The sequence below is a fragment of the Pseudonaja textilis genome, chromosome 2, assembly GCF_049901715.1.
Source record: "Pseudonaja textilis isolate UNSWEBS1 chromosome 2, rPseTex1.2, whole genome shotgun sequence".
In the NCBI taxonomy this organism is placed as follows: domain Eukaryota; kingdom Metazoa; phylum Chordata; class Lepidosauria; order Squamata; family Elapidae; genus Pseudonaja; species Pseudonaja textilis.
Window position 1 is genome coordinate 220,452,509 of NC_141991.1, and position 26,657 is coordinate 220,479,165.

The window sequence follows — 26,657 nt, forward strand, 5'->3', positions numbered from 1 at the left end:
AGGGCATTGTTTTTAAAAGAATGGGCTTTGCCTTCAAACGATGCCCAGGAAGGCATTGACAGGAGTGCCTGAAGCTGAGTGTCTCCTCCGGGCTCCAGTTGCAGGGGGGAGGCCTGGCCGGCCTCGCGTGGCTGTGCCAAATGCCGTGGCTTGCTCCAAACACTGCGGCAGCATGGGGAGAAGGGAAAGCAATGGTGGCAGAAGGTCTCCTGATTCGAAGTGCCCCATCAACGCTGAGGTCAACGCAGGCAGCACCATATGCGGGTGTGCAACAAAAGTACTTCCTAACGGTAAGCCCCCCCCTACCATTCCATTTCGCATGTTTAATATAGGCCTTAATTTGGGGGGAAGGGCTTAATTTCATTTTATGCCTATAAACATGCTGGGACTTCCTATTGCGGGAGACTGTATTGTTGGCGAAACAGGGTACTATCCCTGATTCATATGCATGCCCTCAGTCTCCATATTTCCATCTAAAATCCGATGGATTTTAATTATAAAATTGTGGAAATCTGGCAATTCACTTCCCTGTCAGTTTCAAACACATGAATAATATATTGTAAGTCCTAAAATAGTTTTCATGTTTTCCTTAAAATCCCACTAAACGCCCTAAAAAGCAGAAAAATCCTGGCCTAAGCACATGTGTGACATTTTACAATCCTAATTCTATCAAAATGTTACATGATGTTATACAATTATGTTTCATATGGTCAAAAATGGACCTTTTCTTTCTTTTTAAAAAGAAACCTTAATTCAATCACAAATTTTAGTACAGAAGACGTGCATGTATTTAGGATTGGGTAATACTTTGACTCAAATTTCAAAAAAAAAGTTGTTCATGAGGAATGCAAATACTATCTAAATCTGTACCTGTGTCATAGTCTGAGATTGTGCTATTGTCTTTTCCAGTTTCTGGAGATCTCAGAAAAGGACTTAACTGATCTCAGTTGTTAAAGAGAAAGATGCTACATTCTGACTTCCATGCTCCAACATTTGGAGATAGAACAGTGACATATAATTCTACCATACGTTTCATATTAACAGATATTCTATTAGATATTCTAATTAAAATTCATAAGTACCTGTCATCAGCAAACTATAAGCCTCTTGTTTTGAAATCTTTCCATGGAACCATCTTAAAGAATACAACAACAATAATAAACACCAAGAAATATTAGTAACAAGTTCTTTGGTTTGCTTTAGGAAACATACATCTATAAATGACAATTAAAATGCATTTACAAAAACCCAGAAATGTAACATTCAAAATACTTGATGTCTTTTATATCAGTTGGATTAAATTTCAACAATATGTTTTAAAACTGCTAGTTTTTTCTAAATCAAATATAATAGAAAATAGCAACTTGATCTATTTCATGAAAAGACCATCTGTAAGCTAGAGCTGGTCCAGAATGTGGTGTGGGTTGTTGGGACCATCATGCTATGCCCAGAAGACCTCAGTTTTGCAAACTGCATTGGTTGCCAGGTGGTTTCTGAGTGAAATTCAAGATGCTGCTTATCACCTTTAAAACCCTTCATGACGGAAACCTGGCTATTTCAGGCTATCTCCAATTGTTTCTGCTTGTTCAGTACAATTAAAAGAAATGAATGTTCTCTGCATCCATTTGATTGAACAATATTTTTATCTTGGAGGCAGGGTTGCTGTTGCAGCTTCTTCCCTTTAGAACAATGTCCGCCCAGAGATTCTGGCACTTCTCTTCCTTGTGATGTTTAGGAAATTGTTACAAACCTGGCTGTTCTCCCTGACCTTGAGATAGGGTGGTTGAATGACTATGCATTGCTTTCCAGTGAGCTAAGGTTCTTTTTTACTTGTATCTCAAAAATATTGATTTTCACTTTTATTTGCAAGCTGCCCAAGGATTTGGATGTCTCTAAATTTGGAAATTCTATTAAAATAATAGGTTCAGAAAACATTTCAAAGCAAGCTTAATTTCTATTGCTGTTCTTTTATCTAGATGAATATATTTCATTTCTTTTGTACTACAACTTCTTGTTCAAGAACTTTTCCATTGTACTAATTAATCATGTCAATGCTAAAAAAAATTGTGACTAATACCAGACAAAGCAATCCAGATAAGATTTGTGACTCAAAGTTGGAATATAGATTTTTTTGAAGTCCTAAAATGTTTCTCATTATGCACATTAAAATAGCACTAAGTCTGTGTTCAGCTTCAGTATCTTTACTTGTGCTGCCTGTTAATAATTTGGCTCAATAAAGGTAGTCCTCGACTTACAATAGTTCATTTAGTGACCACTCAAAGTTACAACAGCACTGAAAACAGTGACTTATGGCCATTTTTCACACTTATGACTATTGTAGTATCCCCATGATCATGTGATCAAAATTCAAATGTTTGGCAACTGGTTCATATTTATGATGGTTGCAGTGTCCTCAGATCACGTGAACCCCCTTTTGAGACCTTCTGATGAGAAAGTCAATGGAGAAGTCAGACTCCCTGAGCAACTGTGTGACTAACTTAACTGCAGTGATTCACTTAACTGTGGTAAGCAAGGTAGTAAAATGGGGCAAAATTAACTTAACTGTTTCGCTTAGCAATGGAAATTTTGGGCTCAACTGTAGTCGTAAATGGAGAACTACCTGTATGTATATAATCTTCTTTTTATGGGATGGTGCCTCTGGCATATAAAAAAGCAAGAATTAGCATGCTGAAAGAACATATACACTACTTACTTATGTATAAAAATTCTACACTTACATTTTGCCTTCATGTGGATCTTCCTCTCTTCCCTTAGAAAAATATGATACAAAAGGATGAACTTAACATGATTGTAGCATTAAGCATGTTAAAGAATTTTGTTCTGTTTAGAAAAGACACAATTAGTATAATTTAGAAAATGTAAACATTAGGTTGCTCTGAGTCAGAAAAGAGTGTCTATCCATGCTTATTCAGGATTACATGGTATCTAACAAAGCTTTTTGCAAATAAACGTTATAAAGGAATATAGTCTATGATGCTTAAAAATGCTTAAATATTTTAAAATCTGCCCCAAGTTGAAAATCTTAGTAAAAGAGATGGATAAGATCCCTCAATAAGCAGGTAGCAGATGTGGTCAAGGGATTCTCTACACAGTATCTGGTATGTTAATTGCACCCATTCTTGGACCAGGAGGTCTGGATACAGACAATCATTTTAAGCCACGTCTCAGTTGGGCTATTGTAATGTGGTCTACACAGGGCTGTCCTTGAAGACCATTGAGAAACTTCAATTGGTTCAGTATGCAGCAGCACAGGTAGTCATGGTAGCATCTTGGTACATGCAAGTAAAACTTCAATTTTCCTACATATAATTCAAGGTGCTGCCTATCACATACAAAGTCCGTCATAACACAGAATTGTGACTATCTACAGGAACGCCCATTTTCACATATACTCTAGGAAAGTATGCACCAAGCATTTTTTGAAATAACATCTGTCAAGATTTAGGAGACACATCTTTTAGGTTGTAGCATCTGCCTTGTGGAACTACCCTCCAAGATGTCTCTGACCCTATTAACTCTTGCTATTTTTTAAGACATTAGGACCAAAGTGTTAGGAGACCTAGTCCCAAGAGGTGAAAGTTGATACAGCCACAACTGTTTTTTTGTTGTCAGGATACTGTGATTTGTTTTTATTATACTACTTTTCTGCAAATTGGATAGTTGTATAATTAAATAAACACAATCTCTGTGCCTAATTTTATTTCCATTTCCCATCAAAAAGAAGCACAGGGTAAAAATTAATTAATATGCCCATAATACTAATAGAAAGAAATATATGTGGCTCAGGATAGAACTGGGGAGTCCTTCATACTGAGCTTGGATGTTTTTATGGAGACGTTTCACTACCTGACTAGTAATATCTGCATTCTAGAAGGCTTGGAGTTTTCTCTCTGTTTACATATGGTAGCTTGCCCTATCAGTGTGTGTATGTGGGTGGTTGTTTTCTCCTTGGTTATTCCTTAATTAGGTTGTTGTTTACTACTTGATTTGTTCACTGCTGGATTGTTTGTTTGATGCTGCTCCTGGTGTTAATCCCTGCTTATCTGGGTTCTGATTTCTGGCAAGAGATGTTCTGATCTTTTTGTTTCCTTTTTAACTTTTTTATTGCCTCTTTTGGGTCCTATGTACATGTGGGTTATCTCTATGTGCCAGTTGATGGCTGATTTGTCTTACTGTCAAGTTCCCAGGAATATTTATGGCATCACCACTCTCAGGACTCATAGCAGACTGTAATGCAATGTGTAGAAACAACAGCTTTCCCATTCATGCAACTAAAAGTATGGATCTAGTATGTAGATGACACCTTTGTCATAACAGAAAAGAAACAACTAGAGAATCAACAATCAATAATATCTTCAAAGGAATAAAGTTCACAAAAGAAGAAGAAAACAATATTATTCAATATTGAGTAATAATATTACTTACCACTTCCTCTACTAAGTCTTCTACAATAAGGCCTTGTTCATCTGTACGTAAGTTTGTAACCCACATCCATCCATCTTCTAATTCATTGTGGACAATGAACATGTCTCCTTTAAGGAAACTATAGGCAGTTAAGGTAAAATTATTAATTATTTAAATAAACACTTAAGCGATCAGTTACACCTGTTATCAATTTGATCTAATTTCTAATCTCTTTGCAAATTAAACGAATTTCTTATAATTCCCCCCCCTCCCCCACCGAACCATAGGCTACCGGTTATTCTGCAGGAAATCTTTATATATATAAATTTTATTGAATTTACAATTAAAAAAATAACATAACAACATTACATAAGCAACAGAGAGAGAAAAAGAAGAAAGAAAGAAGAGAAAGAGAGAGGAAAAGAAAAAAAAAAAACGCTCGGTCTTGCGACCGAAAAAGGAGAAAAAGAAGTATAAAAGAGAGAAAAAAAACAAAGAGACGGAAGAAAAAAGAAAATACGTTAAAACCAGACAGATATTCTTTTTGACAGTCTACAAGATCCAGTTCTCCTACCTTACTTTAAATATACACATCTTATCACTATTTATGCTTAAATTACCTTTATTCATTGAACAGTTTATCTCTGATATAACCAATTATACCACGCATTCCAATTATTATCAAATGCTGAAGACTCTTTATTTTTAAGAGCTATGGTTAAATTGTCCATTTCTGCGCAGTCACATATTTTCTGAATGACCAATTGATCTGTAGGTAAACAGGATGATTTCCAGCACTGGGCAAATGCTAATCTGGCCGCAGTTAGAATATGAATTATTATATATTTCGTCTTTTTAGGAAAATGTTTATCAGAGATCCCTAGTAGGAAGAACTCTGGTTTGTATTCGATTTGTTCTTTGGTTATCTCCTCCAGCCATTTTCTAATTTTTTGCCAGTATTTCTGGGCTTCTTTACAGGTCCACCACATATGAAAGTAGGTTCCCTCTATGTTTTTACATTTCCAACATTTTGGACTAGAGTTTGGGTTCATTTTCGCTAACCTCGAAGGGGGTAAGTGCCATCTATATAACATTTTATACATATTTTCTTTGTACGCTGCAGATTTCGTAATCTTAATGATTCTATTCCAGATCTTTTCCCATTCTGTTAATGTAATGCTTCTTCCAATATTCCTACTCCACATTATCATGTTCCCTTTCACTATCTCTTGCTCTAATTCTACCTCCAATAAATATTTATAAAATTTAGAGATATTCTTTTTATTTGATCCTAATAAGATTTTATCTAAGTGTTGTAATTTGCTATAGATTCCAAACTCTTTGATATCTTGTTTGTATCTACTATGGATTTGTATATATAACCACTGATCAATTTTAAATCCCTGTTCCTGTAAGTCCTGTCGAGTTCTTAATTTTCCTAAAGGGTCTAATAAATCTTTATATTTAGTTGTTTTTGTTATATCCAAATTGTTGGGATGAACCATTGCCTCCATTGTTGAAAGCCAAATCGGAATTTTTAAATAATGTTTTTTACATATTTTTTTCCAATTAGTTAATAGTGAATCTCTAATAAGATGTCTATGAAAGTACGCCTGTTTAGTTTTCCCCACATCCCATAGAAATGCGTGCCATCCTCTCTGAAGGTCGTGCCCTTCCAAGACTAGAGTTCTTTTGTTCCGTAAATTGACCCAGTCTTTTAACCATAATAAGTTGGCTGCCCAATAATATAATTCCCAGTTTGGAAGCGCTAGCCCACCTCTACTTTTTGCATCTTGTAAGGCCTTAATACTGATTCTAGCTTTTTTCCCTTGCCAAATAAATTTAAGAGTTACCTTATTTATATCATCAAAAAATTTTTTTGGTAATTTTATTGGGATTGTCTGGAATAAGTAAAGGAGTTTTGGTAAAATGTTCATTTTGATTGTGGCAATCCTGCCCAGTAAAGAAAGCTGCAACTTATTCCAAGATTCTAGATCTTCCTTAATTTGCTGTAACAGTTTATCATAATTATTCTCTTTGAGTGATTTACTATGTGGTGTTAACCATATGCCTAAATATTTGACCTTTTTTGTTGCCTGTATCCCCATGGTTTTTTCTAATTCTTTCCTCTGGTTCTCTGTTAGATTTTTAGTCAGTAATTTCGTCTTATTTCTGTTAATCTTTAATCCTGCTACTGAGCCATATTGTTCTAGTTCTTTTATTAGATTATGTCCTTTTTCCATGGGATCCTCTAGGAAGAAAACCATATCGTCTGCAAACGCCTGTAATTTATATTCCTCTGCTTTGACCCTAACCCTTGAATTTCAGAATTTTGTCTTATCCGCGTTAACAATGATTCTAAAGCAAATATAAATAAGAGGGGTGAGAGAGGCAACCCTGTCTAACGCCCTTTTCAATGCTTAGTGGGCCTGTTTGTTCACCATTAATTAGTATATTGGCTTGTTGGGTATTGTAAATTGTTGTGATAATATTCTCGAATTTAGTGCCCAGATTCATGTTATAGATTTTTGTATTAAAAAGTGCCAATGTAAGTTATCGAATGCTTTCTCCGTATCTAGAAACATGAGTGTAAATTGTTTCTCTGGATGAGCTTCATAATATTCTAAGATGTCAATAACGGTTCTTAAATTGTTTTTAATTTGGCGGAATGGAAGGAAACCATTTTGGTCTTCATGAATGTATAAATTTAAAACTTGTTTTACTCTATTCGCAATAATTGAGGTAAATAATTTATAACCGGCGTTTAAAAGTGAGATTGGTCTATAATTGTTGATATATCTGGCATCCACATCCTCCTTCGAATTAACGCAATCAACGCCTCCCTCCATGAGTCTGGCATTTTGGCAGCCAAAAGTACTTCGTTAAACACTTCCAGCATCAGAGGCCCTACTAAATCTATTGTGGCTTTATACAATTCTACTGGAATCCCATCTGGACCAGGGGATTTATTATTACATTGATTTTCCATTGCAGATTTTAACTCAGACCATGTAATATCCTTATTTAGTAATTCTTTCTCTCCTTCCCCTATTGTTTTATCATTCATATTCTCCAGATAAGTTCTTATTTTATCCTCATTGATTTCTTCTTTTTTATATAATCTTTGAAAATAGTTTAATATAATATCCTTTTTCTTCTCAATCTCATGTTGTGGGATGCCTTTCTCGTCTATTAATTGGTGTATCAATCTCTTTTCTTTTTCTTTTTTAAGTTTATAAGATAGCCATCTTCCTGGTTTATTGGCGTGTTCAAAATAATTTTGTTTGGACCTTCTCAAGCTAACTTCTATTTTATCTTGTTCAATTAAATTCAGCTTATGTTTGGCTAGTATTAACTGATTTTGTAGTCCTTGGATCTTAGGGGGTTTTTGTAATTGTATTTCTAAGTCTTGGATTTGTTGTTGTAACGCGTTTTGTTGGGCATAAATTCTCTTGTTTCTCATAGCATTATAGGAAATTGTTGTGCCTCTTATAATTGCTTTCATAGTATCCCAAATGTTCTGTTTTGAAGTTGTTTCATTATTATTATCTTTTAGAAAATAGTTTAGCTCCTCTTTCAGTTTATTAATATACTCTTCTTCGTTTACAATTTGGTTATTTAGTGTCCATCTTTTTTTTATTCGTCTCCTATCTCTCCAAATTAGCTGTATTGGGTTATGATCAGCCCATTCATTCGGTAGGATTTTGATTTCTTTTATTTCATTAGCCAAGTCCAAATCCATCCAAGCCATATCTATTCTGGTCCAAGTCTTATGTGGGTTAGAATAGTATGTAAATTGTTTTCCTTCAAGATTCCGTTCCCTCCATAGATCTTTTAAATTTAGCTCTCTCAACATTTCCTTACATGCGCAGAAAGTTCCCTTTTCCCCTTCTTGTTTTTCCCCATATTACTATGGTCTTTCTGGTAGTCTGCAATGGAGTTAAAATCGCCAATCAAGCAAATGTTTCTTTTTTCAAAGCCTACTATTTTTTGGTGAAGGTGTTTAAAAATTTCCCCTGGTCATCATTTGGGGCATAGATTGCTACAAGTAAAAATGTGATGTGGTTTATCCAAACTTGTATAACCAGAGTTCTTCCTTCGGGATCCGACCAGATTAATTCTGCCTTTACATCTTGTTTTACGTAAATTGCAATTCCTTTTTCTTGTGTTTGTCGGCCGGTGCTGTAAAAGTTTACCTAATTTTGGACAAATTAGATGTCTTTCGTCATTTTTCAAATATGTGTCTCTTGAAGACATATTATATCTGCGATATGTTGAATAAGTTTTGAGAATATCCTTTTTCTTTTTAATAATGAATTTAATCCGTTTATATTGATGGAGAGCAACTTCTTCCCCTCCACCATTTATCTACTTCTGCTTAGATTTTTGCCTAGTAATGATTCGGTTCTCTTGTTGTTGTTGTTGGGATTTGCTCTTCTCTCCCATGTTGTGGATTATCACTTCCTGAAATTGGAGAAAGTTGTTCCTTTTGGGTTCTGTGATAATATCGGACCTCCTGTGGTCTTGTTTTAGGTTCTTCTTTGGTGGGTTGACTATTCTTATCTGTGAGCTGTTGATGAAAAACTTGGGCCTGTTCTATCGATTCTGTTTTGATTTTCCTCTCTTTCCATGTAATTAACATCCCTTCCGGGATTAACCATTTAAAATGGATTCCTTCTTTATTTAAATCATTAGCTAAAAATTTATAATCTTGTCTTATCATCCTCACTCTCTTTGGAATTTGTTTTAAAATCCTAATTTCTCTGCCTTTATATGATATTGTTTCCTCCCTAGACATTTTCAAAATTAAATCCCTCAGACATCTCCTAGAGAAGCGGATATGAATTTCTCTTGGACAGTTGTTACGCCTGGCGTAGCTTGTGCTAACCCTATATACCTCATCAAACTCTTTAATTAGATCATCTTTTTCCTTTCCTAGCCATTCAGCCAATATTTCTGCCATCAAATGTTCCAATTCTTCATTTTTGGCTTCCGCCACATTCTGGAATCTTAAATACGCCATTGCTTTGTCCATCTCGAGGTGGACCAGAGAGTCTTCCGTTTCTCTAAGTACATTTTTAAATTCCTCATCCATCCTTTCAAAGTTAGTCTCCATGCGTGTTGTTCTACTCTCTATATCTTTTATTTTCACTTCGTTTCTCTCCATGGCCTGCTGTAGAGACCCTATCTTGCCCTCCACCTTCGATATATCCGCTTTCATTTCAGCCTTCAGTTTCCCCATCTCATCTTTCAATTCGCTTATATCTGCTCTAGTTTCCTTGTGATTTTTAATCATCATTTCTTGCATTTTAGATATAGCTTCCTGCAAGGCTAATATGGAAGTTTGTATATTAATATTGGGGACATTGGGCTGCTTTTCCCCTATTAAAGACTCCTCGATAGTTTTTTGAGATGTTGGTGGGGTGGCTGTCAACGTAGTCGATAGGGTCGGGATAGCCTTCTTTCCTGTTTTTAAGGCCATAGTTGTTGTGGATGTCATCTCTCTAAGTATTTGTTTTTGTTGATGCACAATTTTAAATATATTATCCCAAATCACCATTCAGTATTTGGGTCCTGTACTTGAAAGACTATTCACGTATTTCAATTTTATATCTCACTCCACAGTCTTTTCCCCTATATCATAAATAGATATCCGCAACAATATTCTAGTCTATGTAATAAGAAAATTGGTCAACAATAGTACATCAATTAACACTTTAAGGGATTAATCTTAAATGTCATAAGTAGTCTAAATAATTTATAAATAGATTATATCAACAAAGTTTATCCCTTTTTACTATTAATACTTACAACAGTAAACTCTTAACTCTTTGATAATAGTGTGTATCCTCCTCTTCCCCCAAGTAAGTAAAATTATGTAAAGTATTTAGGAGATACAATAGGGAGGCAGGGGCAAGATAATAAGAGAAGGGGTAGAAGAGAGATTACCACAGCTTCAGAAAATTAACAAACAAACAAGGAAGTCATCTTAAAGAGAAAGTAGTGCCAACTTAGTAAACTTAAGTAGTACCACGTAATAAAGAAAGCAAATTGGGTGAGCTAAAGTTCCATCTTCCAGCTAGAGGTTTCTTTTCAGCCTTCCAATCAGCAAATGGTGAAATGTGCTGACTACTCTGCAGTCCCAAAACCGTCTTTCCCAGCCTACTGTTCGCCTCTGCCTTCTTCCTCTTGCTGCTGCTTCTTTCTTTGCTTTCCAACTTTTAAATCCACATACAAATCTCCCAAAGTCCAATATAATGCTCAATTTATCTTCTCCCCAATATTAAGTAGATGTAATAGTCATGTTGTGCTCAGATCAGTTCCGGACCTCCAATCTCCAGGTTTTAGCAATCTCCCTCTTTCTCCAGAGCTTCCCCTTCACAGGGTAAAACTGTGCTTTCCTTCGCTCTCCATTATAATCTTTCCATTTTCCCAATTGCTTTTCTGGCCGCTCTCCGCCCGACTTCCTGAAGAGGTGCTTATCACAACCAGGAGAGAAGAATTTATGCTATCATTCTTCTGTCATTCTACTCCCTTCAGACTTCAAAGAATCCAAGATATAAACCGTTTCTCTGTTCCTGTTACTCGATCTCGCAGGCTGTCACTGCTTTGCTTATTCACTCAAGTGGCAGACCGGATTGGAAGCCGCCATAAAATGACAGCTTACTCTTTAGCGCCGAGCTCGGGAGCTTCCCTCTTCACTGTCGGGGAGTTGCCTTCCCCCCTCTGCAGCTCGAGGATCTCCACGTTGACACGAACCTCTCCGGGGTTCATGTATCCCTGGGGGATCGCTCCTGATGCCAGAAAAGGTGTTCGAAGCCTGCACCAGACTTCTTCACCTACGTTCTCCTGTCCTGCCACTCTGCATCTTGATGATCTCTCGTAACATAATTTTATGTTAAGTGTGTTTTATGTCATATTAAATTTATTTATTTGAAGGACTCATTCTGAAATATTGCTGAAGAAACACATTGGAGCCATATAAAAACTAAATGCTATTGCTATTGCTAAATACTACTGCTTTCAGAACTGCAGGCGTGGAGCAAGAACAGAATGTTACTGAGCTCTCCAGAAATCCCCTGAAATCCCCTAATTTTTTAAAAAAATCACATCCTACTTTCAAAATTGTTACAATTGGTAACATGAGATCCCACAATTTTTTACTAAGAAGTATATCTGCTTGAATTCAGTGTGACTAACACTTGGGTACCTACACGTAGAATTGGATGCTGCTTTAATAAAGTTACTTTAATAGAAACCTGGAAATTTCTGTGCATTACTTAAATCTAAACTTACACCACATTAAATATATGCATCAATTCCATAAATTTGACTGATTTCACTATTAATTTAATGATAAAACAGACTATACATTGAAACAAAAGAGTTATTAAAGTGATTATTTTAAAGCAGTTTTCCATATTTTAAATTAATAGAGTGTAGTGATATTTTAATTCTTACAAAAAAACCCTAACAAATATTACACCCAAATACATGCATTATTTATCATTCTAAATTATACCTTATTTCATCTGTTTCTGGCACTTTAGTGTATGGCAGAATGGCTCGGACTCTCCTGCGGTCCTCTACTGGCTGTAAAAAAAAGAAAGATCTTCTGTTTTGAAGAAAAACTTCAGAATTGGTATACTGAATCAAGACAAAATCTCCCACATATTCAGACCCACAATACTCAGCTTTTTTTTTCTCTCATTTCTTTGGTCATAAAGTTCCAATTGGCCAGAACCAATTTCAAAACCAATAAAAAGACCAAAAAATTTACCCCGGTTTTGATGTAGCATCAGAAATAAACATAATTTAATAATAAAATAATTGAGATGGGGGTTTTTTACAATCATGTTTTATAAACAATTATATAATACTGGCATTTGTGTTGGATATTTGTTGATTTTTTTGTAGAATTTAAATATCAGAAAAATCCTAGATTTATATTCAAATTTTGATTTATAAAAATAAATTGCATTACATTTAATTATTGTCATATTATTATCTTTTTGTTGTTTTTGTTCAAAATTTTTCTCTATATCTTTATTATATATCTATTGAGATTCTCAGTCATCCAGGTCATGCTTGTCCCAAAAGTGCTTTTTCAAGAGGCAACTGGACTTTCTTCTCATCCAAGGTTTTTCAGCTCTGGAAGCTCCTGGGATGAGAAGCGAAATGTCTTCAAAAAAAAAAATCAAAAAGAAGGAATAAAGAATCACAGAAGTCCAAAAATATTTTCTTTTTGCTCCCAAGGTAGACACATTTGGCTGCTTGCAGATTGGAGGTGTTGTTGGTATCGTATTGTCTCTTTTGTCCTGAAAACTATATTGTTATGATTTAGTCTATATCATAACCTCTATTCTGGGACTGACTTTGATGTAAAGTTCTGGAGAACTTCAAAACTTGTAATTATTCTGTGTCAATCTAATTAACCTCTTTAAGACACTATATGGGCTTATATAGGTATGACATTTACAGTTGTGCTCATAAACTCTGCCAGGGTATATAAACTTATGAGCACAACTGTAGATCCACTCAGTCACCTCACCTCTGAAAAAGTGCAACAGAGCTGTGAATCTTGAAACAGTAATTTTCAGTTTCTTAATTCAATTTAATTTAATTTAATGTTTCTCCCATGAATCAGTATTGACTCCTGTAATTTTCTTGACAAGATGTTTGGAAATGGATTAACATTGCTGTTTCCTTATGCTAAAAGAGTGACTACCTATAAAGTTATCCAATTACCTTTGTGCCTAAGAATAATTCACCGTCTCTAGGTTTCCTACCTAGTACTTTAACCACAATACCAAACTGGTTCACTTCCAGTTAATTTCAAATATATAAAAATGCACATGCTTATATAAAAAATACATACCTCTGGAGGTGCTACAGGAAACAATAATTTTTCCCCTTTAAGCAAACAAGACACATGGCTGTAATACCCTATTAGATCAGAAAGTGAAGAAAATCGTCGGCCACCAATGTAATAATCGCCACACATTGCAATAATCCTATTAGAGAAAATAATAACTAACATTAGTACAATGTCCTTTTCTATTAAAGACTGCACATATAACAAAACTAGAGGCAGTCCTCACTTAAGGCATATTCTTTTAGCAACTGTTTGAAGTTGTGATGATGCTGAACAGGAGATGCTCCTAGTTGTGTCCCTCTCTGCATTTCTGCAGTATTGCCAGCTTCCAACAAACAAAATCAATGGGGAAATAGGCAGATATTTGCAAAAGGTAATCACATGACCACAGCATACTGTGATCACATGGCATTCACCTAACTGTAACAACTGGGACTTATTGAATTACTGTCATAAGTTGATGTGATCATGTGATATCATACCTTATAAGCAGATTGATTAATGATAGTTTCCAGTTTCAGCTACCATTGGTAATCAAGGATTTGATTTATATTCTACATTTCTACTCAACTGGCAACTAAGTTTTTTAAGGGTACAGCAGGATAAAAAGCATAAATTAAAATTAATAATACAATTACTGAGTAATATTTGTAAGGTCAATCTTATTTTTCCTTTCGGCAAATCAAAGGTAACACTAATCGGCATACATTAAAATGAAATTTTGTTGCATACAGCCTTCAAAGGGTCACCACCTTCAATGCACACAATGTACATAAACATGACAAAATACATACATACATGCATACAAAATTATGCATATACCCACATATATTATGACACAGAAAAACAACACAGCCTAGTCAATTTATTTTCAAAATCATGGAAAGACAGATCTCTTTTGACAGATCTCTTTAGAACATAACCCTACATTAAGCAAAGCCGCATTTAAAAAAAAAAAATACAGCTGTAGAACATGTGGCTAAACTCTCAGCAGCTGCCATTCTTCAAGCAAAAGAAGCAACCCTTCTGGATTCTTTCCAACATTTACAAATTAATCTTCTTAATTAGAAATTAAACCAAGCATATATGCTAGTAAAGTTCATGGAATGATTATTAGTCAAAGAATGCTCATCTTACCATAATATTTTACAAATGAAAACGTTTTAATGCATGCTCCAACTTCCTCTTCTAGACCCAGTAGTCAATAGAAGATGGAATGAATAAAAAATTGGGAGGAGGAGTTAAAAATAAGAATAAGAGACAAAGTGGAAGTGGCAATTCCCTATTAAACGTAGTATATAACTGTATAAAAGTATAAACATTTATAAAACTGTTTATACAGCTGTGTGAAAAAGTCCTGCATGGTTTATGGTTTATGACATTTTTTGAATAGGCCATTGATTTTATATTTTATGGTAACTGCTATGCAAATATTGTTATATGTAAATAAATACTGGTGGTTTTTAAGTGAAAAGCATAAGCTTTTTGCAATTTGGTGCAGTTTGGATGGGGATTGTGAATTTTTGTGCATGCTTACAATGCATGCTTACAATGCCTATGAAAACAGATTAATTGATGCATACCCAGTGACATACGTGTTGCAATTACTAAGGCCGATGCTAGTGTTTTGTTAACATTTTTATTGTTTGTGGCCCTGAAAAGGACCATTTAGGTAACCAAACATGGTTACTAGTATGAAATTGGCCAGCCCTTATCATCAGGCGGCATCGCTTCAACATAAGACTTTATAAGCCTTTGCACGTGATCTTTGGTGACAAAGTGGTGCCAGGCTGCAATAATGGATTCAATCAGCTCCTGTTTGGCTTCAGATGCTTCTTGCTTATTTTGTAACCAATCTTGGCCCACTCAGAGAGTTGAACCCCATGCTTCTTCATTCACTGCTGGACAGACTTGGCTCAATGACAAGGAGTGTTGTCATCCTGGAAGTAAAAATCTTTCCCTGTAAGTTGCTGAGCTGAAGGAAGCATGGTCTTTTCCAGGACTTCAACATATGACTTGGAATTCATGATTCCCTGCACGATTTGTTTCCGAAGTAGCGATGCAGCCCCCAGATCTTCATGTGCAATAGATGCTTCACAGATAGATTCAGGCAGTATGGCCTAAATTCTTCAGCTGGAAATCTTCTGACATACTTATTGCACTGATTCCCAGTCAAGTAGAAATTGCTCTCATCACTGAAGATGATCTTGGCCCACTGTTGTTGGTCCACTTGGCATACTTCTTGGCCCACGCACGTCGACAAGAGTGGTGAGCATCTGTGAGCAAAGGTTTACTTGGGAGTCCTGCAGCCTTTGAGCCCTCTAGCAATCAGTCTGCAAATGCACTGTGCTTGTGCACAAATTTTACATCACATGTTTCACCTCAAATTCTTGTAATCTGAGGTGAGGCAAGCTTCCTGTCAGCCACCGAAATGCATTGCAGAGCCTGATCTTACCATTTTGTCGACTTTCTTGGTCTTCCAGAGCGGAGCCTGTCATCAACTGAACCAGTTATTTGGTATTTTTCAACCACTCTGCTCACTGTGGTGTGTTGGCATTTTACTCTCTTGGCTATTTCTGTACAAGAGTAACCCTCTTCATGCGATGCCGCTGCTCAGTATGGTAAAGCAAAGGCCTTCATACTTGCCTGCAGCCAAAGCTAAATTAAATTTCTTGATGCTTTTCATGCCTATTTATAGTCAGAGAGTATGACAACACTGATTGGCTCATAGATTTAGCTTCTGTGCATTTTGATTGGTCAGTCAAAGCTCGCTGCTGATTGGCTACTTTCGATACTAACATTCTCGAAAATGCAAGTTGTGTTTGTTTTAGCGCATAAACTCACTCAAAACCTTAAAAAGACTTTGGTTATATTAATAAAAATTATGCATCTCAATCCAACTACAGAAATTTTCATCAAAGTACTAATTTGCGTGGTTTCTATGAGTAAAAAGTTGATTAAACATGTAAATACAGCTTAAAACTGAAAGCGGGCAGGACTTTTTCACACAGCTCTAAATGTATAAACTTAATAATTTGCACCTTGCTTGGATTATAAGTGCATTTTCCAGGGCACATTCTAATACTTACAAATAAATATTGATCACAAAATCTGCCGATAACTCAATATTAATTGAATATGTAACCTGTGCATACCCCACCAGCCAAATATATTTTTCAACAATGTTTTGAAACTTGTGAAAGAATATGTGAACCACATAATCATTACCCTTAAAAAACAGGGGCTCCAACCCCCAGTCTGCACAAGCAGTGGGCGAACGCATGTGCTGCTCCACTTGTGTGAGTGGCAAGTGTGTGCAAGCGCATGCACTTACCACTCACACAAAATTTTCCTTTTTCCCCTACCACCCGCTGGTTTGCCAAACAGGCAAGGATGTGGACCACTGCCTTAAAAGACCTGCTTCTCATATTTTATAGGAGTTTATAGGAACCCAGTTATCAATTTACAAAACAAACATTCACTCACCTAAAGTGATTAACAACATTGGTTTTGCTCAGAAATGAAAGCACAAATGATCCAGGCCTTCGATCACTCTCTCGAATAAGGTAACTTCCAGGTTTTCCCGCCTGTCGAAGACGTTCTTCTGCAATTGTTCTGTCAAGTTTTCCATGATACCATCTGAAAACCAAAGCATAATGGCATATTAAATCCATCTAGCAGAGCATCTAGACCTGAAAATCCTGGATAAAATCTCCTACATCCACTTTTCTTACAGGCTGATGCAAGTGAACGGCAAGTTTATTGCTGATTTAATACTGGTAACAGAAATCTAAACGTAAGAATTATGTAGTTGTTTCATTTTTTATATTAAATGCATTTTATTTTAAAACAGGAATTAAAACTTCAGTGGTACTTATGCTCACAAAAGCATAAGCATGATCATTGCCTATTTTTTCAATCCTAAAAGATTGAAAACTTTCCTTTTTGAGGTACAGATGACATGACCATAATTGAGGGAAACAGTTACACAGTTGTTAAGTGAATTTGGCTTCCCACATTGACTTTGCTTGTCAGGGTCACAAATAAATGATCACATGACCCTGGGACACTGCAACCATCATCATAAATACATTCCGGTTGCCAAGCATCCAAATTTTAATAAAGTGACCACAGAGATGCTACTACAATGGCGAGTGTGAAAAACACTCACAAGTCATTTTTTTCAGTGCTGTTGTAACTCTGAAGAGTCACTAAATGATTGGTTGTAAGTCAAAGACTACCAGTATCTACTTGAAACTTTTCATAATGTAAACATGATAAAAAAAATAATTTCAACCCAATTATGAATACTGTATCAAAACTAAACTTGAGATTCATTTACCCATCCCTAATTGTTCCCAAATTAAAATGTATCAAACTAATATTTCCAAACAAAATACTCATGGAATAGTTCTCAATACTTTAGTATGTTGCTAGAGATATATATCAGACTGCAAATTTACTTGCATCTTGAAATCTCAAACACACATTTTGGATATAGCTTTCAATTTTAAATCATCCTCTATACTGTGAAGTACTATCTAATATTTTTACACACAGGGCTTAATATCTTAGTTCTACCAAATAATTTTCTCAGGAGATTTATTAATATATTTTTACTGGGTTGTAAGAAAAATAGGAGGAAGGTGTGTTGGATATGTTTAATATCTGTAGTTATTTGCAAAAATAATAAAGGCAGGATATAAATTAAATAAATAAATTACATCCAAAATTCCCACAGATACTCATACTTGTAGTATCAGCTCCAATCATGAAGCACACTAAAGTACAAGTCATCCTGAATCACCTCTACAAAGGAAAAGTATACCAAGTATCACTTTAAAATTTTACACTATTAAGACAAGATCAACCAAATTTTGCTAGTAAGAATCTTTTTCTACATAATGGTGTGTACATAAAAAATTACTATGTTAACAAAAGTGTTAAATTTTCCTTTTTTAAAAAATAAAACCCAAATTAATTCCATCTACAAATTTACTTATCAAAAAGAAAATTTTGCCCTGCCAAAAAAGCACTTGCATTTAACTCCATAGATGATTTAATAATTTCCATAGAACTTTTGAGTTTAAAAAGATGGTGGGCAGTATTCATTTATTGTTTTGATGTTCATAATAATTTTAATATTGTATTAACTTCCTGTCTTTTCTATGGGATATTTATATCTTACGCTTTTATACATAAGCAAGCAATAAAACATATAGAAAGTTTGCATAGAACAATGTCATTTAAGTTGATATTTACAACAGCTCTTTTCCAAATGTTACTTCAAATGTATTTTTCAATTACACAATAACTATAATAATAAAACTCTGCAAACAATTTAGTAATTTTATAGTAATTCTATATGTTGACTTAAAAGTCAAGCTCCGCTGACTTCCTATGTCCAAGTATACTGTACAGGTAGTTCTTGACTTATGACCACAACAGACTCCAAAATTTGTGCTGTTAAATGAGGCATTTGTTAAGTGAGCCCCATTTTATGATCTTTCTTGCCACAGTTGTTAACTGAATCACTCCAGTCATTAAGTTACTAGCATAGTTGTTAAGTGAATCTGGCTTCCCCATTGACTTTGCTTGTCATTAAGGTCACAAAAAGTGATCCCATGATACTGCAAAGGTTGTAAATATGAGTCAGTTGCCAACTATCTGATTTTTAATATGACTATGGGGATGCTGCAGTGGTCATAAATGTGAAAAATGGTCATGTCACTTTTTTCAGAGATGTTGTAATTCTGAATGGTCACTAATTGAACTGTTGTAAGTCAAGGACTACCTGTATAGCAGACGGACAGAACTATGCAATGAAAGCAGAGGAAAAAGAATCCGTTGAGAAGAACCACCAAATCTAAATTCCAACTGATACTAATTGGGTGGTGGTGATGGGAGAGACACACAATTTTCCCCTTTTTCATTAGCATACAATTTCCAGGGTTAGAATATTTCAGGGATTTGTTTAGGCAACATATGAGCTTTCAATTTTCCAATCCTCCCTAAATTACCACGTTTCATTTCTTGCATTATCATATCACAGTACCAGACTTGTCATCAAGTAGTGCAGAAAGACTTTGTGAGCAGACCTCCCACAATGACTCTGTAAAGAAGTAAAGATCTGCAGGTGTATAGTATTTGGATCTAGCATGGACACTTTCTATTCCTACTGGTAGCTCCTTTTTCCCTTAATTTAGAAAACAGGCATCAGTTAAGGAAGTACAAAAGAAGTGATTATATCCTATTACCTTCAACTCTAACAGGTATTTTCCTATGCCTGCACATGTAACATGCAAGTCCAGGAAATGGAATGGTTCATTTAAGGAACAATCTGTACAGAGCTAAGGTATCTTTTCCAGGTCCAAATACCACTCACCTTTATGAAGCCACTGTATCTAAGAGATACCACCTTAACACTTTTACACTTATCCTGTTAATAAAACAGCTGCACACATATTTAAAATACCAAAACAAAACTTTCATCAATCAATTTATATAGCAGCCCATCTCACCAAAACTGACTCCGTTGTGGTATACAAAATAGCATACAGTTTTGATCTATTGTAGTAGCTGGGTAGACAGATTATCCATTAATAATAATTTATTAAACTTCCATGCTGCCCAACTCAGTAATTTTTGTACGCCACCCAACTCTCAACAATGAAAAACTGTCTTAAATCAATAAAAGATAAAGGCATTACCTCTAAATGTCCATTTAATCTATTTGCACAACAATTAGCAATGGCATTCTTCAAATATCAGAAATTATCTCATTTTTGTAAATTCATATTATATACATATTGTGAACATAATTTAACATAATAGCAATAGAACTTAGATATACCGCTTTATAGTGCTTTACAGTCCTCTCAAAGAGGTTTACAGGCAGCATATTCCCCCCAACAACCTGGGTCCTTAATAATGTAAGTACTTCTCTTGAAGTATTTGGATGCAACAAATCTGTCCTTTATTTTTCAAGGAGAAATCTTCTCAGGAACAATATTTTTATAAAAATGATTATAAGGCCACTACTGGAAGAAGTCAATACATGGATTCAAAATAGCTATAATTTGTCACCAATACCTTTGTCTCTTTTCAGGGAAGGAGCACAATAGCCGATTGGATACATCCATATTTTCCAGAAAGGCACTAAATCATTTCAATTTTGCATCTATGCTGAATTTATTATGGCATCAGCTATGATAACTCTAAATAAAACATCTCTATTTTATGTTGTAATAGTTTTGATCTTAGAAATAGCATTCAGGGTTCAAAATTCATTTTAGCAAATGAGGCTGTAGAGCAATTATGTGCCACTTCAATAAACTCATTTGTTAATAGATGAACAATTTTTATCTAGTTTTGTGCAATGTCCTGCTCATAAAGGGAAGATTAAAGTTTCTTTGAAAATAAGAAGTCTCTGGATTTTGCACAAGCTGCAGTGATGATGAAGCATAGTTTGCCTCCTTTGAAAAGCTAAACTATTTCGCATTCTTTTTTAAACACACTACAGAAAGCTGGTTTAAAGCTTTGCAGTTGTAAATACCTAAAGCTTCTCAGTCCCCATATGAACCTGTTCTGATGTCAGGATCAACATCTCTGCCCCTTTCAAAGTTAATCCATTATCAGAATACATAACATCATTTCTTTCATTCATCAGAAAATATTTATTTAAAAAAACATTTTCTACCTAAACTCAATAGATAGTGAAATTTTTAATGTCAGAGACAGGTTACCAGATGCAAAGAGTGATAAAGCTGCATCTATTTATATTAGTTATTTCAGAGAGATGTTACTATATTTTTTGCTGTTTTACATCTTCCATGAAAAACTTTGCATAGAAAGTGCGTGTTACACCATGACAGCATAGCAACCTTTATATGCAGAAAATGCTATAGTTAAAAGACAAGCAAGTCTTTTACAGCATGTTTGGTTTCAGTCATGGATTCCTTAGATGAAAATATTGAGGACTTTTAAAGATACGATTAAGCTTTTGGAAAATATCCACACTGGGAAGCTTTAGGCAAAGCGAAGGACAAGTTTCAAATGCGAGCCTCGGTGCTTCTTATTATTTTCAAGCGAAGGAACAGGGGAAAGAAAAAGACTTAATTTCTCAGGTTTTCAGTTTTTCCAGGCAAGCAGGCAGTTGACTAAGCAGCTTCCAACGGGATGCGGGAAGAGAAAGAGGCGGCGCAAAGAAACTTTCAGGACTTGCTCAGAGTTTGACATACACAACACACTTCCACTGGGTGCGGTGCTTAGAAACCGAGACTTTTGGGAAGGATCCTCATCTGAATCCTTAGCCTGGATGGGGCGTGGGTGGCTGGGGGGAGGCATACTCACTGGTTCGTGGGAGGCGCGTTCAGTGGGATAGCCACCTCCTCTTCTTCATACTCAGGCCCGTCGAGAGAGTCGCCTTCATCCACGGTGCTCAGTCCCCCGGCCGGAAGCGGCGGCTGCGGAGGTGGCGGCAGAGGAGGGAAGCCCCCCGCAGTATTGACTGCGGTGCCGCCGCCGCCGCTGCTCTCGGAAAGCGGTAGCGTCGCCGCTAGCGGCCCCTTGGACATCTCCGCAGGGGCAGGCCTGGAGCCCACCGCAAGCGAGCCCGGGGCGGGAGAAGCGTTCAGGCCGGAGCCTCCCAGAAGAACCGCCGCCGCGCTCTTGCTGCTCCCGCTGCGGGGGCCTGCGTTGGCGGCGGGTGGGCAATGTCCCCCCGCTTCTCCGGCCGCTCCCGAGCTCCCTTCTTCGCCGCCAGCCTCGGCCGCCGCCATCATGCTGCTCCGACTCCTCCCACACCTTCCCCGCCTTTAATGGGACAGCCCGCGGCCGGGAGGAGGCGGCCGAGAGGCACAGGGCGAGAGAAAGAGAGAGCAGTTCCCCGCCTTTGCCTCTCAGCGGGGAAGGGAGGGAACCGGTGAAACTGAGCTGCCCGAGACGCGGAATGGGAACAATGGGAGAGCCGCCCGGTAGCCAAGGATCCAAGTCAGTTCCTGAGGTGTGGGGCGTGACATTCCGCCTCTGGCACCGAAGGCGGCGGCTCTTTCAGCGTCTCACGCGCTCCCTCAGCCAGCCTCCTTTCTTGGACTCAACAGTGGGCTGCTGTGAGGCGGCAGCGCCCCTAGTCTTTCCACTTGCCGCTCGTCTCCTCCACACCCCCCACCCCAGACTTGTTCCAAGGCGCATGCGCGTCCTTTCGGCCGCCACTGTTTGCTTCGCGGAAAAAGCTCGGAAAGAACTTCTGCGGCGGGGCAGTTCTCGGGGCAAGCTGGGCTTTCGGAGAGGGCAGGAGGCGTCTTGTTGGAAAAAGAAGGCGCGATCAGTAACTCAAGGAACGCCTCCTTTCTGAGTCTCAAAAGTTGAAAGAGACTAGTAGCGCTTTCTTGACTGCCGGCTGCCAGAAATTTGGCAGTTCGAATCCCACCAGGCTCAAGTTGACTCAGCCTTCCATCCTTCCAACGTTGGTAAAATGAAGGCCCCAGATTGTTGAGGCAATATGCTGACTCTGTAAACCGCTTAGAGAGGGCTGCAAAGCGTTATATAAGTCTAAATTCTATTGCTATTTCTGAGAGGCGCGAAAAGGTTTCTCGCCCACAAAACTTAGCTGCCATATTTTAAATAGGTCTGGGTTTTTTGTTTAGTGGGACTGCTGCACCTGACTTTGTAGTTAAGGTGAGGCAAAGAAAAAGGCTATTGTCGTCCCTGCAATGGGTATGGTGGTATAGATCAGTCTTTTTCAATTTTGGCAACTTGAAGTCCTTATTCCTTAAAGTTGCCAAGGTTGAGAAACACTGATAAAGATGAATCAGTGGGCGTGGCAATGGTTTTTGCCTCTGGTCCATAAAATTCAAGCAAGTTAAATGTGATAATATGCCTCAAGATTGTGCATTAATGTGCTGTTTTTTTTTTTACTTGCTGGATTTACAAATAGGATTATTGCTGGCCTTGGTCGCCTCAGCCCAAGCTTCTTGGATGTAACCCCAGTAAGATGTCATCAAGGTCAGCAAACACAGGTTTGTATTTATTTAACTGGGTATAAACCTCTCTGCATGTTAAAGACAGCTTGGCTATAATTGGATGCAGAAACATCTATCCATGTGTTATGGGCATATTTATTCATTTTATGTTTTGATAGCTGCCCAATTCAAAAGGCTTTGGGCAGGTTACTGCATGATGAAATGAAAGAGCAGCCATAAAATAAAAATATAAAAACAGTAACAGTAAATCAACCAAGTAATATATCAACTTCCCCCAAGTGTGCAAGGATCAGGTTGGCAAAAATTGCAGCATTCCATGCACGAGAGCTGGAGCCAAGGCATCCTTTGTATCTTATTCTCTAACGCCAAAGGCATAAGTTGCATTATAGTATTGTACTTGTTTTCAAAATTATTCCATCTGAGCTGTATGTTAATATATTAATATATTCCTATTATCTGATATTTCAGAAATGTATTTTGCTAAAAAAAACTGTTGTATTCACATAGAACAAGGCTGTTTATGGGACTCAAGATCCAAAAATAAAGGACTTATCCAAAACCTGCATGTCAGGGGTCCCCAACCTGTGGACCATGACCCACTACTGGGCCGTGCAACTGGCTGGGTGGTGTATGCAGATGCTCTCAGCAAAAAGCTGAGCATGTGCACATACTTATCTCCCACAAAACCATTCCCTCCCCACCCCAGGCCACCAACCCGGAAAGGTTGGGGAACTTTGCTGTAGGTGATGTAGAAGCTTCTCCCCATCCCACGCCGCTCCTTCCTTTTATTTTTCTAAACTTTTTTTTCCTTCCATCTTTTGGAGGAAAAGTGTGCCATCAATTAACATGTGTGCCCATATCAAAAAAGTGATTCTGGAAGCTAACAATTTAAAAAACTCTCAGCAAATGAATGAATGAATGAATGATTGGTAAATGAGATTAAAAAAATAATAATCACAAAGATTCTGTCTATTCATTCTCAATGTTCACAGCAAACCTGGCATTTTACAGCCCATAGGCCACATAAGTCCTTTGATTGTCCCTGTCTGAGCAGTAGTGGTGGTGGTGGTGGGTGATGGCGACCCTCCATAACATCCCAATTTCTCATGTTGCTTTTTGGGAAAATTAATTGCCCACCCCTGGTTTTTAGGAACCAAGCAGGAGAAATAGTCAGCACCCACTATCATTTTTTATTTTGAATTACTTATAATTTTGAAGAATTCTGTTCTACATTATATTGGAACCTACCTAATCCAGCTCTGAAATAAGGGTTGAACTTCAGAGTGATTGTGATAAGGATGGGTAATGTTTTTCTTTTATTTTTTTTTCTTGTTGAAAAATGAGATTGGATGAACAAAGGAAGGTACAAAGAAAGGAAGGTACAAAGGAGCTTATAAGGTTTTCCCCTCCTCTGCATCTTGGTACTTGGGTGTATTCCATGCTTTCTTTTGTAGTTAATATTTTATAATTTAAGATGCTAGTTGTCACAGGAAAGGGGAAAATATTGTCATATTGATACACTGGCATGAAGAAAAATATTTTCATTATCAACAATGTTCTGAGATAACAATAAACATAAGGTTTATACAAAATTAATTTAGGAAGAAGGAAATACAGGAAATTGGTGAAAGGAGAATCTAAAGCAGAAGTCTCCAATCCCTGGAGCCCAGTACCAGGCCATGGCCTATTCAGAACTGGGCCGTGCGAGCAGTGGGTTGGAGTACATGCATGTAACTTGATTTGCACGAGCGGCAGGCCAGCAAACATGCAGGTTGACGAGTGCGAGTGGCGGGCTGGTGCGCATGTGAGCAGCTTGCGTGAGTGGCGGGCTGGTACACACTGCAACATGCGTGTGTGCTCCGGGCTGCTACTTGTGTGGGCCTGTTCCAGTTCCCCCTCCCCCCATCGCTAGCCCACCAAGCCCTAAAGGTTGGGGACTGCTGATCCAAGGCACTCTAAAAACTTAATATACTTTTATCCAAATTGTAGGATTGTTGGTGAGTTGGTAAAGTGGTGTTGAAGCAAATGCTATGGCCATTAAGTGAATCCGTTTTATCCAATGGGTGGTTTTTATCAGAAACTGGAAGCAAATGCCAAAAAATGGTGTAAAATGTCAACAATCACTGTTTCATGTTGGACTCTACAAACGGCCATAAAGATAAGCTGATTGCCAAGTGCTCAGTATACAGTCATGTCACCACAGGATGGTGTGGACTTCACAACTTCAAAATCAGGCCATAATTAGCTTTTGGGGGTCTGCCATAAGTTTCAGTGGTTGCTAAATAACTGGTTGTAAGTTGAAAACTTCCTGTATGACTGTTGTAAGCAGTTGCATAAAGAAAATGTTCATGCATATAAAATTAATCTAAGTAAGCCAGAAAATAGTTTGTTTTAATGAACTGGGACTAACACAGTTATATATTACTCCTTTATGATCTAGAAGTGTTACAATGTATGACAGGTGTCAGAGTAAATTGGCTACTTGTTTTATTCTTAAAGTAGTTTCAGTTACAAAACAAGTGAATTTAGCAGATGAGAGGATTTAGATTAGCAAACTGCATAAGATGGCAAGCTGCAAATACATTTAATATTATAAGCTATGCAACTTGTAACATGTTGACATGGATGTTTTTATCCTTTCAACAAATTGATTAGCTATTACAAAAAAGAGGGAACTATATATGAAATGTAAAATAATGCATCTAAGAATTCTTTTTGGAATCTTGCCTCATTGGAGACCAGTACAGAAATACTGCGTTTTCATTATTAGGATAATGTTTAGAAAATAGTCAGTAAAACAAATAGCCAGTTAATGAATGCATTTAAGTTCCTGGCCTCTTCCTTGCTTTACCTTACCTTGTCAAACATCATCCTATCAAAATGCAATCTATATTGATTTAAATGGACTGGGAAAAAATTAGAAGTGCTTAATACAAAAATGACATGTCTGCAGGTCAGCAGCAATGTGCACATTCTCTATTATTCCTCAATACATTTTGTACAGTTCAGCCATAAAACTTAACACAGCATAAAAAAAATAACTTACGAGTTCAGTAGAAAGAGACAGGAAGAGAAATACTCTGAAAAAGCTTAGTATGTGCTTATGACCAATAAAGTATATCTCTAAACCTTTCTGAAAATTCATATTGCCTTACAAAACCTGCTCTTTTTAAATAGTTCAACCTTCTGAAATCAGGTTAAAAATATACTTGGCAATTTCTACTGAGAACTGCATTTAGAATGTACGAGGTATTTTTTACCTGCAAAACTATGCCTTGCTCTTTACCAATATAACCACTCTGATTTACAAGTTACGTTATTTGCCTTTGGGCCTTTCCTCTACTTTGGTTTCATGTAAAATATTAATGCAAATG

At 36.9% G+C, this 26,657-nt stretch overlaps 1 protein-coding gene across 2 annotated transcripts in view; it reads right to left on the bottom strand.

Moving 5' to 3' along the window:
- RASA1 (RAS p21 protein activator 1) overlaps nt 1-24,218 on the bottom strand; it is a 64,865-nt gene extending 40,647 nt beyond the window's left edge. For both annotated transcript variants that reach the window (XM_087927081.1, XM_087927080.1), the window contains exons 1-7: nt 21,653-24,218; nt 16,787-16,939; nt 13,304-13,439; nt 11,948-12,018; nt 4,447-4,564; nt 2,739-2,770; nt 1,083-1,135 (exon numbers count right to left, since the gene is read on the bottom strand). In XM_087927081.1, the coding sequence (XP_087783207.1) occupies nt 1,083-1,135; nt 2,739-2,770; nt 4,447-4,564; nt 11,948-12,018; nt 13,304-13,439; nt 16,787-16,939; nt 21,653-22,083 (994 nt within the window). In that variant the 5' untranslated portion in view covers nt 22,084-24,218. The remainder of the gene's footprint in view (nt 1-1,082; nt 1,136-2,738; nt 2,771-4,446; nt 4,565-11,947; nt 12,019-13,303; nt 13,440-16,786; nt 16,940-21,652) is intronic.
- Between the last annotated feature and the right edge of the window lie 2,439 nt (nt 24,219-26,657).